This window comes from Balearica regulorum, chromosome 1, assembly GCF_011004875.1.
Source record: "Balearica regulorum gibbericeps isolate bBalReg1 chromosome 1, bBalReg1.pri, whole genome shotgun sequence".
In the NCBI taxonomy this organism is placed as follows: domain Eukaryota; kingdom Metazoa; phylum Chordata; class Aves; order Gruiformes; family Gruidae; genus Balearica; species Balearica regulorum.
Window position 1 is genome coordinate 214,816,364 of NC_046184.1, and position 14,418 is coordinate 214,830,781.

The 14,418-nt window shown below is 43.1% G+C and overlaps 1 protein-coding gene across 2 annotated transcripts; it reads right to left on the reverse strand.

Annotated features, from left to right (window-relative positions):
- Window positions 1-491: 491 nt before the first annotated feature.
- On the reverse strand, window positions 492-14,276 carry AAMDC (adipogenesis associated Mth938 domain containing). Of its 2 annotated transcripts, none has more exons than XM_075742561.1 (4): window positions 14,208-14,276; window positions 10,804-10,954; window positions 5,620-5,715; window positions 492-4,850 (listed from the first exon to the last, which is right to left on the reverse strand). In XM_075742561.1, the coding sequence occupies exons 2-4, from the start codon at window positions 10,933-10,935 to the stop codon at window positions 4,710-4,712; spliced, it is 369 nt and encodes a 122-aa protein (XP_075598676.1). In that variant the 5' UTR covers window positions 10,936-10,954; window positions 14,208-14,276; the 3' UTR covers window positions 492-4,709. The 2 variants fall into 2 exon arrangements, with proteins under 2 accessions (XP_075598676.1, XP_075598675.1); XM_075742560.1 differs by lacking the exon at window positions 14,208-14,276 and adding an exon at window positions 13,457-13,714.
- Window positions 14,277-14,418: the final 142 nt, after the last annotated feature.

The window sequence follows — 14,418 nt, forward strand, 5'->3', positions numbered from 1 at the left end:
TTCATCTATTCAGGCAGATGACTAATTCATCATAATTTTAGCTGAACTGAAAGAAAGTGTTCTGTTAGGCTTCTGAGGTCCCTTCCAACCCAAACCATTCTATGAACAATGATGATCTTAAAATTCAATGTTGAATGTTGTTTCCTTAATAATGTACTCTTTCCAGGATTCACTTTTACCTTTGATTTCCCTGCTATGTGGGTAAGCAGACTAGTAAACATAGAATTGTGAAGTAGTTTGGGTTGGAATGGACCTGTTAACACATCCCTTACAAATACATTATGTTGTAGCAGGTCTTTCTGTAGACTACTCTACCACTCTTGCTGCTGTGCTGTGCCCTTTTCTTCTTACTGAGTATATGTTTGCTTTTGTTATGTTTTGGTTTTGTTTGTGTGGGCTTTTTCTGAACTTCTTACCTTGATCTCCAATTTATTTTAGCTTACTTGCTCTTTTAAATGCATATTCCACCATACGGGAAATCTGAAAGGAAATTTGTATGAAAGGTAAGTATTCTGAGGTTTGTTGTAGTTGTTTAAATGTAGATGTTGACTTTTTCCTCCCACCCCCAGGTTTGAGACATTTAGGGTTTTCTGCTCTCAAACACACTGGAGTTCATGCTCTCCAGAGCTCCAGGACTTTGTGTCATCTCAGAAGCATCTCTACCTGTTCACGGGTTGTCCTTTAGGTCTGGGTAAGCGTTGGACTTCTGCACTGCAATATCCTAAAAGATGACTGATCTCAGAATGAAGAAGAAAACAAAGGGCTGTACTCATGCACCAAGATAATTTGCGTCTTTCATCTCTGTTGAAGAGGGCACAGAGCCCTTCAGATCACAGTCATCCAGGTACGGGGAGAATCTGTTCTCTTGGATGTTTGCAAGCGTAGGAGCGTGGTGCCAGCACAGAGCTGCAGCCACAGGGAGGCTGAGCAATCGAGAAGCAAGGGCAAATAATTTGCTAAAAACTAACAATGTTCAAACTTTAGACATAAGGGAAGAGGGTCAAGAATCTGGCAGAGAGAGGAAAGGCTGAATTCGCATGAAAAGGGTGTAGCTTAGTGGTTTTGAAAATGTCTTGTCCTATTTACCGTTAACTTTTCAGATTTAATTATACATTGCATCTGTGTGTGGGGGAAGCCTAGCTCTGAATGCTTTTTAAGGGAAATTCATAATCAGATTGCCAAAGTCCAATTCTTAGAACTTTGCAAGTAAGTAATGCAATTATCAAGTCCAGAGCACTTGAAACAATGCAGAAATGTATTTGGAACAAAGTTGAAGATTATGAGATATTAACTTGGACCTGGTGTGGCTTTCACGTATCTTATTTTTAAAAGTACAGAAAAACTAAGTGGGTGGGTACAGGCACTGCAAAAAGTACAAAGCAAGTTCTTGGGAAGATGAAAGAACAGGACATGCATTTAAATCAGGACCATATGACATCATTTTGGGTTCCAGCTCATGGAGATGGGTTTCTTCTGGATTCCTGTCTTGCTTCTCCAAGTCCTCAAATCTTTTGACCAAGTCAGAGACAGAGTCATGATTTTCCATCTTACTTCAGTCGCATCTTCCGGTGTATTCTCGGCAGCAGGCACTAGGAGTGCGTTAGCAGGCTGGCCTGTTAGTTTGCAATTCACTAATGCAATAGTACTGAGACTTCAAAATAAAGTCTGAAGGCTCAGAGATGCTAGGCTTTGCACAAATGCTGCCTGACATCCCTTAAAAATGCCGGTCATGTTGCAATTCGGTGTGTTTGTGAGCCTTTTTATGGCCTGTTTCTTGGGGCTGCCAGCTCTCCACTGCTGCTTCACAAAGATAAGGGCTGGGGATGGACCCGCTGGGCGGTGGAGCAGCTGGGGTGGAATCTTCTGGCACCCAGCCCAGCCATGGCTCTGCTTTAATGAGTGTGGGGTGGGAGTGCAGTGCCTACCGGGGGATCGTTTTCCTGGTGGGAGGCAGAGAAATAGTGTATGATGTGAGAAATCCTGCCCTATAAAAGGGCATTCCCATGATTTGGGTGATGAGCCTGTAATTTTAACAAATTATTTATGGCTCTAGCTGAAAGCAGTGCTTCAGTAAAGATATCGTTCTAAGCTCTGGTTGAATTTTTTTGACAAATCGGTCCCAGCTGTTTCCACCATGTAGCAAAGCAATTTTGGGCACCAAGGAGGAAATTGGGTTTTCGGTGACTGGAGCAGCCCAAGTGGAGCAGACGCTTTTGTGGGAACTGACAAAGCTGACTCGAGAAGCTGTGGTGAGAGCAGGGATAGAGATGGAAAAGACTTGCAGCAGCTTATCTCCTTGTTGACATGGAAATTTTGTACTGATGGTAGCAAAACTTAGCAGTTTACCTTTAAAAAGGGAAATCTGTTTCTTTACACGCTGCAGCTCCCCGTTTTAGAAGTGGAATCTTCTGTATCCTACTGGTTGCCAAATGAAAAGAACAATTAAAAGGCTGCAACACAAAGCTGGGTAGGGTGCACCTCTAAAAGTCACCTGCGCTCCTCTCATCCTTTTTTGGGAGCACAAAACGTGTAGTACTGGTGTGAGGAGCTCACCGTATTTTTCTCAAACGGAGGAACTGGGCTGAGTGGTTTTGCTGAATGTGGCTTCATCACTCATGTGCCACATTAATATGAAAATACAAAAACAATTAAAAAAACTGGAGGTGAAAGATTAGGTGTTTCCTCAACTTCTCCTAACAGTGTAATGTGTGTGCTGCAGTACTTACAAAGCTGGAATTGTCTTTTTCAGTAAAAGCCTTACAAAGCCTCTTCCTGTTTCAGGCTGCCTTAAGGCCCAAAAGCTCATGAAATAACACAACTATGCTCAAAAGTGTTAAACCACCTCTGCTATAAGATAACATTTAACGCAGAAGTCTTCCCACTGTGGATGGGTAGGAACCGGTTCTACCGGCATGCCCTTCAGCTGACAACAGTCTTCTGGGTCAGTGGTTCAGCTTCTACTGCACCATGCAAGTTATTCAGAACAACGTCACAGCGGCTCTGACGAGCATTATACCAGCTGCCGTGTCAGAGAACACAGATGCGGCTGGAAAGGCGGTTCTTGCTGGCTTAGATAAGATGTTGCCTCAAATATAGCTATGCTAAGAGAAAATATTGCTGTAATTAGGAGATTGCAAGATAAAACTTTCAAGTACTCACTTTCCCTTTGCTTTTACATGTTGTATTTTAGCAGATAAAAGGTTTTTAAGTAAGTGATTACTAGAGCAAATAAACAGGAAAAAAAAGAGCATTGTATTTTCTGAAAGGTTATTCTTAGGTCTTTGGAAAGTGAGGGCGTCCTCATACCAATCTAAGCCTCTATGCTACTACTTGGCTAGCTCCGAGTGCCTCAGGGCTTTTATAGTGTCATCTTTGTACTTTCATTAATACTTTCATTAATAATGGTTACCAGTGAGAATTCTCACATCCATCCCCAGCTTGCTAGCAGCAATTTAGACTGATTTCCTAAAGATAAACATTTTATGTTGCAAACTCTAGTTTTGTGACAAATCTGTCTGATGATTTTAAGCACATAGGGACTTTTGAATAGGTATGTATTGCACAACTCAATACTCACAATTAACAGGAAAATTATTTAAGGCCCAGATTTTATGTTTATTCCCTGTATTTTTTTTTCCTTTTTCAAGGTTCAATGTAAAATTTAAAAGTGCTGAATTATGTGAATCATCACAAACAGAGCTGCATAGCCATTATCCTGACTGAAGTCGCCAGTGGGAGGCAAAGTTAGTTGTATGTTCTGGGTTTGCTTTTTAATTTTATTTTTAACTTATTTCTACAGTGGTGGCTGCTTTCCCACCACTTCGTATCTACTTTGTACTCATGAGAGATTTTATGGTTGCATTTCAATAGCCAGTAACATAAGGACATGGAGGTGTTAGACTGAGTGCAGAAGGCAGCTACAAAGATGATGCAAGGGCTGGAGCACCTCTGCTATGGAGACAGGCTGAGAGAGTTGGGCTTGTTCAGCCTGGAGAAGAGAAGGGTTCAGGGAGACCTTAGAGCCCCTTCCAGTCCCTCCAGGGGCTCCAGGAAAGCTGGAGAGGGACTGGTGACAAGGGCAGGGAGTGACAGGCCAAGGGGAATGGCCTGAAGCTGCAGGAGGGGAGATGGAGATGAGATGTGAGGCAGAAATCCTTCCCTGTGAGGGTGCTGAGGCCCTGGCCCAGGTTGCCCCGAGAAGCTGTGGCTGCCCCTGGCTCCCTGGCAGTGTTGAAGGCCAGGTTGGATGGGGCTTTGGGCAAGCTGGGCTAGTGGAGGGTGTCCCTGCCCATGGCAGGGGGTTGGACCTAGATGGGCTTTGAGGTCCCTTCCAACCCAAACCAGTCTGGGATTCTATGAATTTCCAGCCCTTTCCTAATAAAAGTATTCAAAACCTAGTATCTTAACTTTTCACCTGTTGGCTAAATTAAGTAACCAGAATATCGACTATCTTCAGAGGAAGATTAGGTCACTCTTAAGAACATATGGAAATGACTCTGTAATGAAACAGTTTCATTAACAGCCCCCTTTTTGTGAGCATTCAATTTGTTTAAATCCTGAACTAATAAACTGTCCTTGCATTTTAGATTGTCAGCACACAAATGCCTTGGCACATAAGTCCACACTCCGTTGACTGTAATTTGATTCGGTGGAGAGGTTATGTCTGCAGTTTGGCTGCGGTCAAGGAAGGCGGAATGAGCTGTAAGCCTTCAGCAGGTGGAATGGAAGACTCCCCCCACTTTGACACCCCGAGCAGCCAGGGCATTGTACTCTGCCACAGCCTTCTCTGTTTGCAAGACCAACACATCAATCCCATTTTTCTTCAGATAGTCCACAGTAGATGGTGGAACCTCAGAAGAGAAAAGGAAATGGGAAGAGCAAGTATTAGATTCTTTTCCCCTCACACCATCAGGCTCAAAGAAAAACAAGTACTGATGGGCATTTGTTAGTAGATGCACTTAAGTAACTGAGAATGGCCAAACTCATAATATGCGCAGAAATTTCTAAGATGACTGACACAATTTTTCTTCTCTTCAAAAAAGCTACTTTTATATACACACCTTCCATTTCTCCTTAACACAGTTTAACATGCAGCCCTTTCTTACAAAAGGAAATAGAATTGGAGCTAAAGGTAATTAATCTAAATAAGGTGTTACCCACCTCACCAAAAAGCTAAAGAATTGCTTCTCGTGAAGTGAAGCTCAGCACTTCTGAGCTTTCTGTGGATGGTTTATCTGCTGAAATGACACTCTGCTAACGTTAGTAACAAAAACGCCTAATTATCGAAGTATTTACAGCAGGGTAGAGAGCTAGTTCATAACCTATTCTAAGAGGGGGGACTAATGACACTGTAAAAATTCTCCTTGTTTCAATTGCTCTCGTAGAGCATAAACCTGTTTACTGCTTGACAGTAACGCAGAGGAGCTCAAATGATGTTTCTTTCAGGAAGAGAGGGACTCCTGGCGGGAGCTCAGTCATGCTAATTCAGCATCCTGAATTTTTTCCCATTTTAGTAAAGCATTATAGATTTTTTTTCCACACAACCCCCCCCCAATCAGAGGGAGAGGGAAAACAAACAGTTCCAATTTATGTTTCTCATGGAACAGAACAAAAACCTACCTGCAAAGCCTCGCTCATGCCACGACCAATCACCACAGTTTTAACACCCTTCTTGACGACTTCTTCAAGGTCAGCTGGTTGCACTCCGGGAGAATGCTGAGTGTCAGGGGAGGAAAATAATAGTCTCTGTAGTGAGAGCATCAACCAGGCTCTATGTTATGAAACTGTCCACAGAGGAGCAGGGTAAATTAGCAGTACCAAAATGTAACACAACCCTCTCTTCTGCATACACGTAATAGATAACATCATTGGTAATTTAAAAAGGTATTTTATATGCAGATGAAGGATGATCATTAATCAATTAATGGCAATGTTATCATTCTTCATTAAACAGTTAAAAATAGATGCATTACACATTTCTAAAACTTGTCTAACTAGCATTTTATAAATATTAAAAGTTAAAGTGAAATCAATAAATTGCAACCTATTGCCGTTTGTTTTCAAATGAACAAAATCTTTTTGTAATAAAGATCATGGCGAGCCAAAGTTTACTCACTTTAATTACAAAGAGCTCCTTGAATAATTAAAATGATTAAATTCTTGTTTACTTTGCAAATCTCATTTACCAAAGAGCACTGAAACATATTGGCTAGCTTCATTTCAGTTATCAGTTTCAATTTCTGCACTATTCTTAATTTTGAAAAAGGAATATTTGAAATCAAACTCCTTTAAGAAGAGCTTTAACAGCATGTTGATCGAGTTTTTAAAGTAGTACACCCATTTACTACTAGTATGCTTTAGGTGTATTTGTAAATTCATATGCCTGTAATGTTAATAGAAAACATTATTATGTCACACTAATTCTCCCTCCAGATTAAATTTCTACATATCTCTATATGACCAAGATACTGTACAACCTGTGGCTAGAATTTGGCCCCTCCTTGGTGTACATTTTCTTTTAAACCATAAATACTATCCCTTTCCCACCCACCCCACCCCCCCCTTTTTTTTTTTTTTTTTTGTAGAATTCTTTTTTGGTAGGATTCTTAAGTTCCTTTAGAGGATTGAGATGTATTTCTCACTTGAAGTAGGTAACGCTATGGTGGACTTGTGGAGAATATTATTTTTATGGAGATGCCCACACATCATTATCCCCTATACTTCCAGAAAACACTGCATTCTTCCAATGAGTTAAGGTGAAAGCACCAGTTTAAGAATTGGTTTCTGTTGTTCTATTCATTAGTGAGCTTTTCTCTTTGACGTTCTTGGCTCCTCTCCTATTCTCTGTCCCCTGCCCAAGTCCTCAGCAGCTGATGTGGCAACCTCACACAAGGCGTCAGAGTTCTCCTGTCAGCTCTGCCAATGCTTCAGCTTGCTGGGCAGGGCAAGACTTTTCAAGCTGAAACCAACACATGAGCTCCTGAAGTTACAGGTGAGGGAAACCTTCCATGGTAGAGTGCCACTTCCCAGGGGATTAAAGTTACCTCACCAGAAAGTCTTTAGCCTGGCTAGTATCTGGAATTTCAGCAACACAGATGGTTCACCTTTATGGTTCTCCAAGTTGCATTCCCCTTAGTCTATTTACATTTGATATCCACACCTAGAAGGCAGAGTTCACATCGATGTGCAGAGCTTTCTCAGGCCAAATCTTCGCTATCTTGTGTTTATGACAGAAGAGGTAATGCTTTTCCGCTGGGGGTTTTAAAATAGACTCAAAACTTAAACAAAAATAACTGGTATGGTTTACTGCAATTACAGTAATTAGATTGCTGGGGAAGGTTTGTTGTCATATGATAAGTACTCCTGAGACAGTAAAGCCATGGAACAGATTTTCTCTGGTTAGGCAAGACACTCTGATCCAGGGCCTTCCACATGTTTTGTAGGAAACTAAGTTTCATTAAAGGAAACATGTAACATGATGGAATAACTGTATCCTTGCTGATTTGACAGCTGGAGGGAAAGAGGAAGGGCAGCAGAATTTCTTGCCTGTTTCATTTTCTTGTCTGCCTTTCAGGATTCCTACTTCTGTTCTCCCGTTAGCAGATGGCACTGAAATGCAGCCAGCCAGGGAGACTGCCTTGTGTCCCCAAGGGTTAAGGCCATAAGAACTATTAGTGCTCGGTTACAGAACCTTGCAGAGCCAGTTATACAATTTTCCCGATGAAAGACTTAAGTACTAGACAGCAGTCCGATAGCAGAGAAGGAAAGGAAGCAATTTATTTCCAGCTGGAATGTGGGACTTGACCAGCATTGCTTGTTTCCCAAACTTCAGCTCCACCTACTCCCAGGAAAAACATGCTCAAAGGAAGTAGGCACACTGTTGTCTACTGTAAAGAAACATGCAGAAAATGCATCTGGTTGATCCTGCTATTTCCAGTGCTGATAGGATTAACTTTTTTATAGTTCTTCTAGAGTTGGAGATGCAGTCTAAAAAAGCTTAGTTCTATTCTCACATTTGTTGCTTGCTCTTCATTTTTAAACCAAGTCACCTAACTCCTCAGAGCCGCAAGGTGGATAAAACTGACCTACAGCGGGAGCTTTACAGGTGACCTATATAAGGCAAAACCTAAACAGATATTTTTTACTTCCTGATGATATAAAAAAAGATGCCAGAAAACCTACCTCTCCAAATGACCCAACTATCTTTTTGTTTTTCTTCCAATGATTTTAATTTAATATAGACTTGTTTTTCTTGTTTCAGTTGGAAGAGTCCTCTAAGGACTTTTATGAACTTAGAGCTTTTACCTGTCACCTGAAGACATCCCCTATTTGAAACTTTAAAAAGAAACCACTGTCTCCTAAATGCTTGTGTTGGGTTTGCATGGCAAGGTTTTTGTTTTTTTTTGGGGGGGGGGGGGGCTACAGGGTGGCTTCTGTGAGAAGCTGCTAGAAGCTTCCCCTGTGTCTGATAGAGCCAATGCCAGCCGGCTGCAAGACGGACCCACTGCTGGCCAAGGCCAAGCCAATCAGCACCTCTGTGATAACATATTTAAGAAAGAGAAAAACAGTTAGAGAGCGCTTTTGCAGCCAGAGAGAGGAGTGAGAAGATGTAAGAAACTCTGCAGACACCAAGGTCAGTGCAGAAGGAGGGGCAGGAGGTGCTCCAGGCGCCGGAGCAAGATTCCCCTGCAGCCCGTGGTGAAGACCATGGTGAAGCAGGCTGTCCCCCTGCAGCCCATGGAGGGAGGATGAGGGGGTGTAGAAATTCCACCTGCAGCCCGTGGAGGACCCCACGCCAGAGCAGGTGGAGGCACCTGAAGGAGGCTGTGACCCCATGGGAAGCCCAGGCTGGAGCAAGCTCCTGGCAGGACCTGTGGATCCGTGGAGAAAGGAGCCCACGCCAGAGCGGTTTGCTGGCAGGACTTGTGACCCCGTGGGGGACCAACGCTGGAGCAGTTTGCTCCTGAAGGTCTGCACCCCGTGGAGGAGACTCACGTTGGAGAAGGCCGTGAAGGACTGTCTCCCGTGAGAGGGACCCCACACTGGAGCAGGGGAACGATGAGAGGAGTCCTCCCCTTGAGGATGAAGAAGCAGCAGAAACACCGTGTGAGGAACTGACCGTAACCCCCACTCCCCGTCCCCCTGTGCCGCTGGGGGGGGCGGAGGTTGAAGCCGGGAGTGAAGTTGAGCCTGGGAAGATGGGAGGGGTGGGGGGAGGTGTTTTAAGACTTGATTTTATTTCTCATTCCTCTACGCTGTTTTGCTTGGTAATAAATTAGATGAATTCCCTCTGTAAGTTCAGTCTGTTTTGCTCGTGATGATAATTAGTGAGTGATCTCTCCCTGTCCTTATCTCGACCCATAAGCTTTTCGTTGTACTTTTTCTCCCCTGTTTAGTGAACGAGGGGAGTGATAGAGCGGCTCTGGTGGGCACCTGGCCCCCAGCCAGGGTCAACCCACCACAATGCTAGTAGGTGATTATAATTTGAAACCAAAGTCTTCAAGTGGCCAGAATGAATATCAAAATGTGATTGAGCTTGAAACTATTTGGGAACTTTTCAGCTACTATACGTGTTCTGCTTCTCCAGTCATATGTGCATATAAACCAGGAAAACAATATTGTCAAACAAACAAAAGTGACATCCCACACTATACCCCCTCCCTTTCACACAGCAAAAACTTCATTTTTTATAATCAGTCCCTAAATAAAACACTTTAAAAAAGGTTACATACACAGCTATCTTTCTCTCTGCAAAGTACAGACATCTTTGCATGACAGCACTACCTTTCTCCTGGCATTATATGCTCTGTATAAACTGAACTCCCAACAGCTTAAAAGAGTCCTGTTCCCCCAAAGTTTAAAGATGAAGTTCCAAAACCAAAAGTTCCGACCTGCAGTTGTATCAAAGTGAATTCAAGAGAGCTCCATCTGCATGGGTACAGCTGAAGATGCTGGGTATAGGACCTGATTGGTACGTGCTTCTTTTGTGCTTTAACTTTTGCTTAGAAATTACAGATTTTTTTTCACACTAACACAGCTATCCTAGTGCAAGCCCTAATATGGGAAGAATTATCAACAAGTTCCTAATGCAATAGACATTATGCTGCTTCTAAATCTGGAATATCAATACTATTCCATGTACTTTTATGCAATTCCGATTGCATTTACAACTAGAGTTTATAAATTGTGAGGGCAAGCACTTAGCATGTGTCTACCATGAGAAGTCACTGTGTGGTTAGCCAGACTGTGAGCTTTCCATGGAGAAACTAGTGCATATGACGCTGTATCTATGTATTTTCCCTCTGAAGTAAGTACAAGGGACCCCTAGGAAAAGGATATAAACTAAACCACATGCATTGTTGTCTTCCAAGCACATAAGGTCAGCTACTGTTGCTTTATTTTAACTTCCCTTAAATTTTTTTCCTATGTCACTGAAGACATTGTTTACACAGTCTGAAAAAAGGTTGTTACCAACATCTTACGACAATTGCAGTGTTAATGAAATGCAGAATGATGTTTGAGAGCTCTGAGGTGTGTGATAGCAGTGTGGTCAGGGTAGCTGTCAGGACTGGTGGCAACAGTTGCTACATCCCGTCCCTTGTAGGACATTGTGTGTCTGGGCTGCTCTGACCTCTCCGCACAATCACTTCTGAGACACAGACTCAGTTCTTCCCAGGAAAAGTCTAACAGATGAAAGCAAAAGGCGGTTCGCTAAACTTCTGGCTGGAACTTTAACAACTGTTCCCTGGACCGTTCTGAGAGTCCCATTTAAAATGCAGGATGGATAGGAAACAGCAAACTTACATTAGTCCCAGTTTCTCGCCAATCCCAGGTTCGGCTTCCTCCTGGCCATACTTTGCAGTCCTTATATGTTGTAGAGCAGCCTTTCACCTTCATCTGACCCCAAGAAAGGGAAGCAATTTCAGGGGAAGACATCACAAAGTTGAAGCAAAGTCTGGAAAAAGGATATTTAATACGTAACATCAGTCTAACACATGCAGAACGTTAACAAAAAACAAAAATTCTGTCCTTGCCCCAAGGAGCTGGGAAGGAAACACTATTAAAGATTTTATGCACATAATTTTGTGACAACAAAATTGAACTAAGGATCAGCAGATTTGTTGAACTACCAGCTCTCTTGGGGATTTTGTGCAGAATTTTAGGCAAATCATTTTACATGCTAAATCTGTACAAGTATTGGGTGCTCAACTTTTAAAACTATCAACACAGATCAGGTCCCAGGATATCCTCTCACATCTGGGTTTTAATCTTCTCCCTAAAATGTACAACGAAGATGATGATAATTTCCTAAAATATCCAACAGATACACTGTTTCTTTGGCTGCTTTATTAAGGTAATAAATGTTAAAAAAAATAAAAAATATCCCAAACAAACCCAATAGAAAAAACACGAACAAAACACTGGCATTGCCATATTGCTCCAGCAATCAAGACTTTCAGAGAGCTAAAGGGGTCAAGCCTTCTTTCCCTCATCACTCCTTACAGAGGCCAAGTCTCCCCATGTAACTTCTCAGGACAGTGAAACACTCAAATTATATCTTTTCTAATGCTGACCTCAATCTTCATTGTTTCACCTCCAACTCATTATTTCTAATCCTTTCTATTGTGGACATGAAGAGCTTAATCTTTGTCTTTTCCACCATCTTTTGTTCTCCTGAGGACTTAACTCTTAGTCTTTTTCCCCCTTCTTTTAGATTAAATAAACTTCACTTCCCTTCAGTCATGTTTTCTAAGTCTCTGCTTATTTTCTCCTTTTTTTCCCCCTGGCAGCCAACAACTGGTATGCATCTTTCTTTGATTCTGTTGCCTAAAACCAGACAGAGTGCTGCAGCTGAGGCCTTATCAGTGCTGCTATAGACCAACTGCTTTTCGGTATTAACCCTGGTCATTTTTAGATCTGCTACCTCACAGATCTAAAAAGCCCTCACAAAAGAGAAATCTTTGGGTTTTCAGGAGGACTGGAAGCCTCCCTTCCTTGTCTTGCACATGCTACAGCACATCATCACAGCACAGGCAGGCAGGACATGGCTCTTCTCATATTGCCAGGAGCGGATCCCCGTATCCCGTGTCAAACGTCACATGAAGTAAAAACTGTGTGACTTTGGATTCAGCGCAGGACTGAGGCTGCCAGAGGTGCTTCTTCCACAGGTTAGCGGGGCAATTCTTTCTTGCTCCTTCGTGAAGTTAGTGGCACATGTGCCCTGCCAAACAGCAAGCCAGGCAAGCAGCTATGGGAGAGCGAAACTTGCTTGAATTCACGTATGTCAGAGTCTCTCATTACACATCCACAATGCAATGGATTCAAAGAAAAGTCTGTAAGACTATTTTTCAAAAAAAACCCAAAAACAACACCTGCTTGAAAGGAGAGTATAACATAAAAAATAACCACCAGATAAAATCATCCATCAACCAAAGAGTAAAGGCTGAATAAACCACCCAGAACCTGGCTCTGAAGCATGAAAAGAATTTTTTGCCTGGGCTAGTTTTGAGAGGAAACATCAGAATTAGACCTGGAGGTTAGACAGAGGTGAGTGAACAATAAAATGATGAGGAATATCAGATTTCCCAATCCAAACAGCATTACAAAGCTGGGACTGTGCAATCAAACAGGCACAACCTGAGACCGCAAAGGTTCCATGCTTTCTTTTCCAAACAGCACAAAAATAAGTAAATAGCAGAAACAAAGAAACAAAACTTAAAAGCCATAAATAAAAATTTGTAATCTAAAGCTATTTCCCATAATATTGCCAGAGAATATCGCTAAGGTCATGTTATTTGAATTAATAAGAATATCTTAAATTGGAATAACAATGAACTTTTTAACAGGAACTTTGGACATTCTTGACACAGGGCATGGTCCAATCACCAATCAGCAATGAGTAGGAAAATATTTCCCCAACAAGTTGTTTATTTAATTATTCATTATGACAAACATACAGTACCAAAATATACAGTACCACTTCAGATCAAAAGAGACCATGAACTATACAACTCACAAGTATAACCCAAAATAGCAATTTCTGTAAACTGCAGCAGTCAAAACACAAAGAGTCAAGGAGGAGAAATGGTTCAGGAAATCCATAAGCAAAGTTATGAGAGCTTAAAAACATAGGCAATAAAGGAAGCAGAAGAGTTTAAAAGGAGGCAGAATACAAGTTTATGCAAGGACTGTACTGAAAGAGAGAAACGAAGCAGTGGCTAAGAACGGCAGAAGAAAAAATAGCTGAAAATGAAACAGAAGAAATTTGAGATTGACATGCAGTCAGGCAAGCAGGTGGATCTTAAAATTGCCAGCACACCTGCCTTCTGTAAAGGCAAACATTGTTTCAGAGTAGCACCCACCAGCAACAAATAGAATAAAAAAAGCAGCGCACCAGAGAACATTTTATTGAGAGACTGCAGAAGGAAAGAATGTTTCATAAAATTCAAGGCACAACCTGAGATCAAAGAGCATAAAGGTGAAAGAGTAAATCAGTGTATGTCAAGTTTCAGGCGGAACAACTCCTGGAAGGTATCAAAAGACATCGAAGTTCTCCAGCGCTGCCTGGGTCAACAGGTGAAGGCGCTTCCCTGAAGGCACTGCCATTTCAGAAGTGATTCAGCAGCTAGAAAAGCAGGTCACGATTTAAAAACCGACTGTAGAAAGGTACGTAAAAGGGCCAGGCTAAGCTCAAGTGAGCTGGGTAGGGAGGGGGCAAATGTCAAATTTAAGAACTAGGAAAACATTTTTCAGAAACTCGGTAATCTAACTTAGCTAGGGAGCTGAGGAAGGTGAGTTACTGGGGGGGGGAGGAAGGGAGGGAGGGTCACGGAGGGTAGAGTATTTGTAAGAGAAGGGGGAGAGCCGCATTTTGAAAACAAGGCGGAGAGGAAGGAAGGAGGAAAGGACAGAGAACCGACAGAAGCACAAGGCGGGGGGGGGGGGGGGGTAGGGGTACCACCGTGAGCACGCAGGGGGCGGACGCACAGCTCTGGAAACACCCCCGAAACAAGGCCTTGCGTGACGCGCCCCAAAGCCCCGCCACCTCACGCCTCTCTCCCGTCAGGAGGGAAGCGGCCCGCTCCACAGAGAGTCTCCCCACCCGCGGGGCCGGGAGCGGAGCGGAGCGGAGCGGAGCCGAACCGAACCGAGCCGTCCTCCCCTCCCACTGAGGTGATCCGTTACGACCGTTACGCGCCCTCACTCACCGCCACACGCGACCCCTACCCCAGCGCCTGCAACCTCCACCTATCCCGCGGGGTGGGAGGTAACAGGGAACTCCCTCTGCCCTCTCATTGGCCAGCACCACCTGTCGGCCTCTCCCCTCTACCCGCTTCGATTGGTCAAGTGGGCGGTCTATCCCGCCCCTTGATACATGACCCCGCCCCTCCCAACCGCCGCTCCGCCTTGTTTTCATTC

Excerpts from the sequence above, each read along its gene's own strand:
- AAMDC (XM_075742560.1), bottom strand. Across the intron at positions 5,716-10,803 it reads GGCGAGAAACTGGGACTAAT|CATTCTCCCGGAGTGCAACC; the intron begins GTAAGTTTGCTG and ends CCTGACACTCAG. Across the intron at positions 4,851-5,619 it reads GCATGAGCGAGGCTTTGCAG|GTTCCACCATCTACTGTGGA; the intron begins GTAGGTTTTTGT and ends TTCTCTTCTGAG.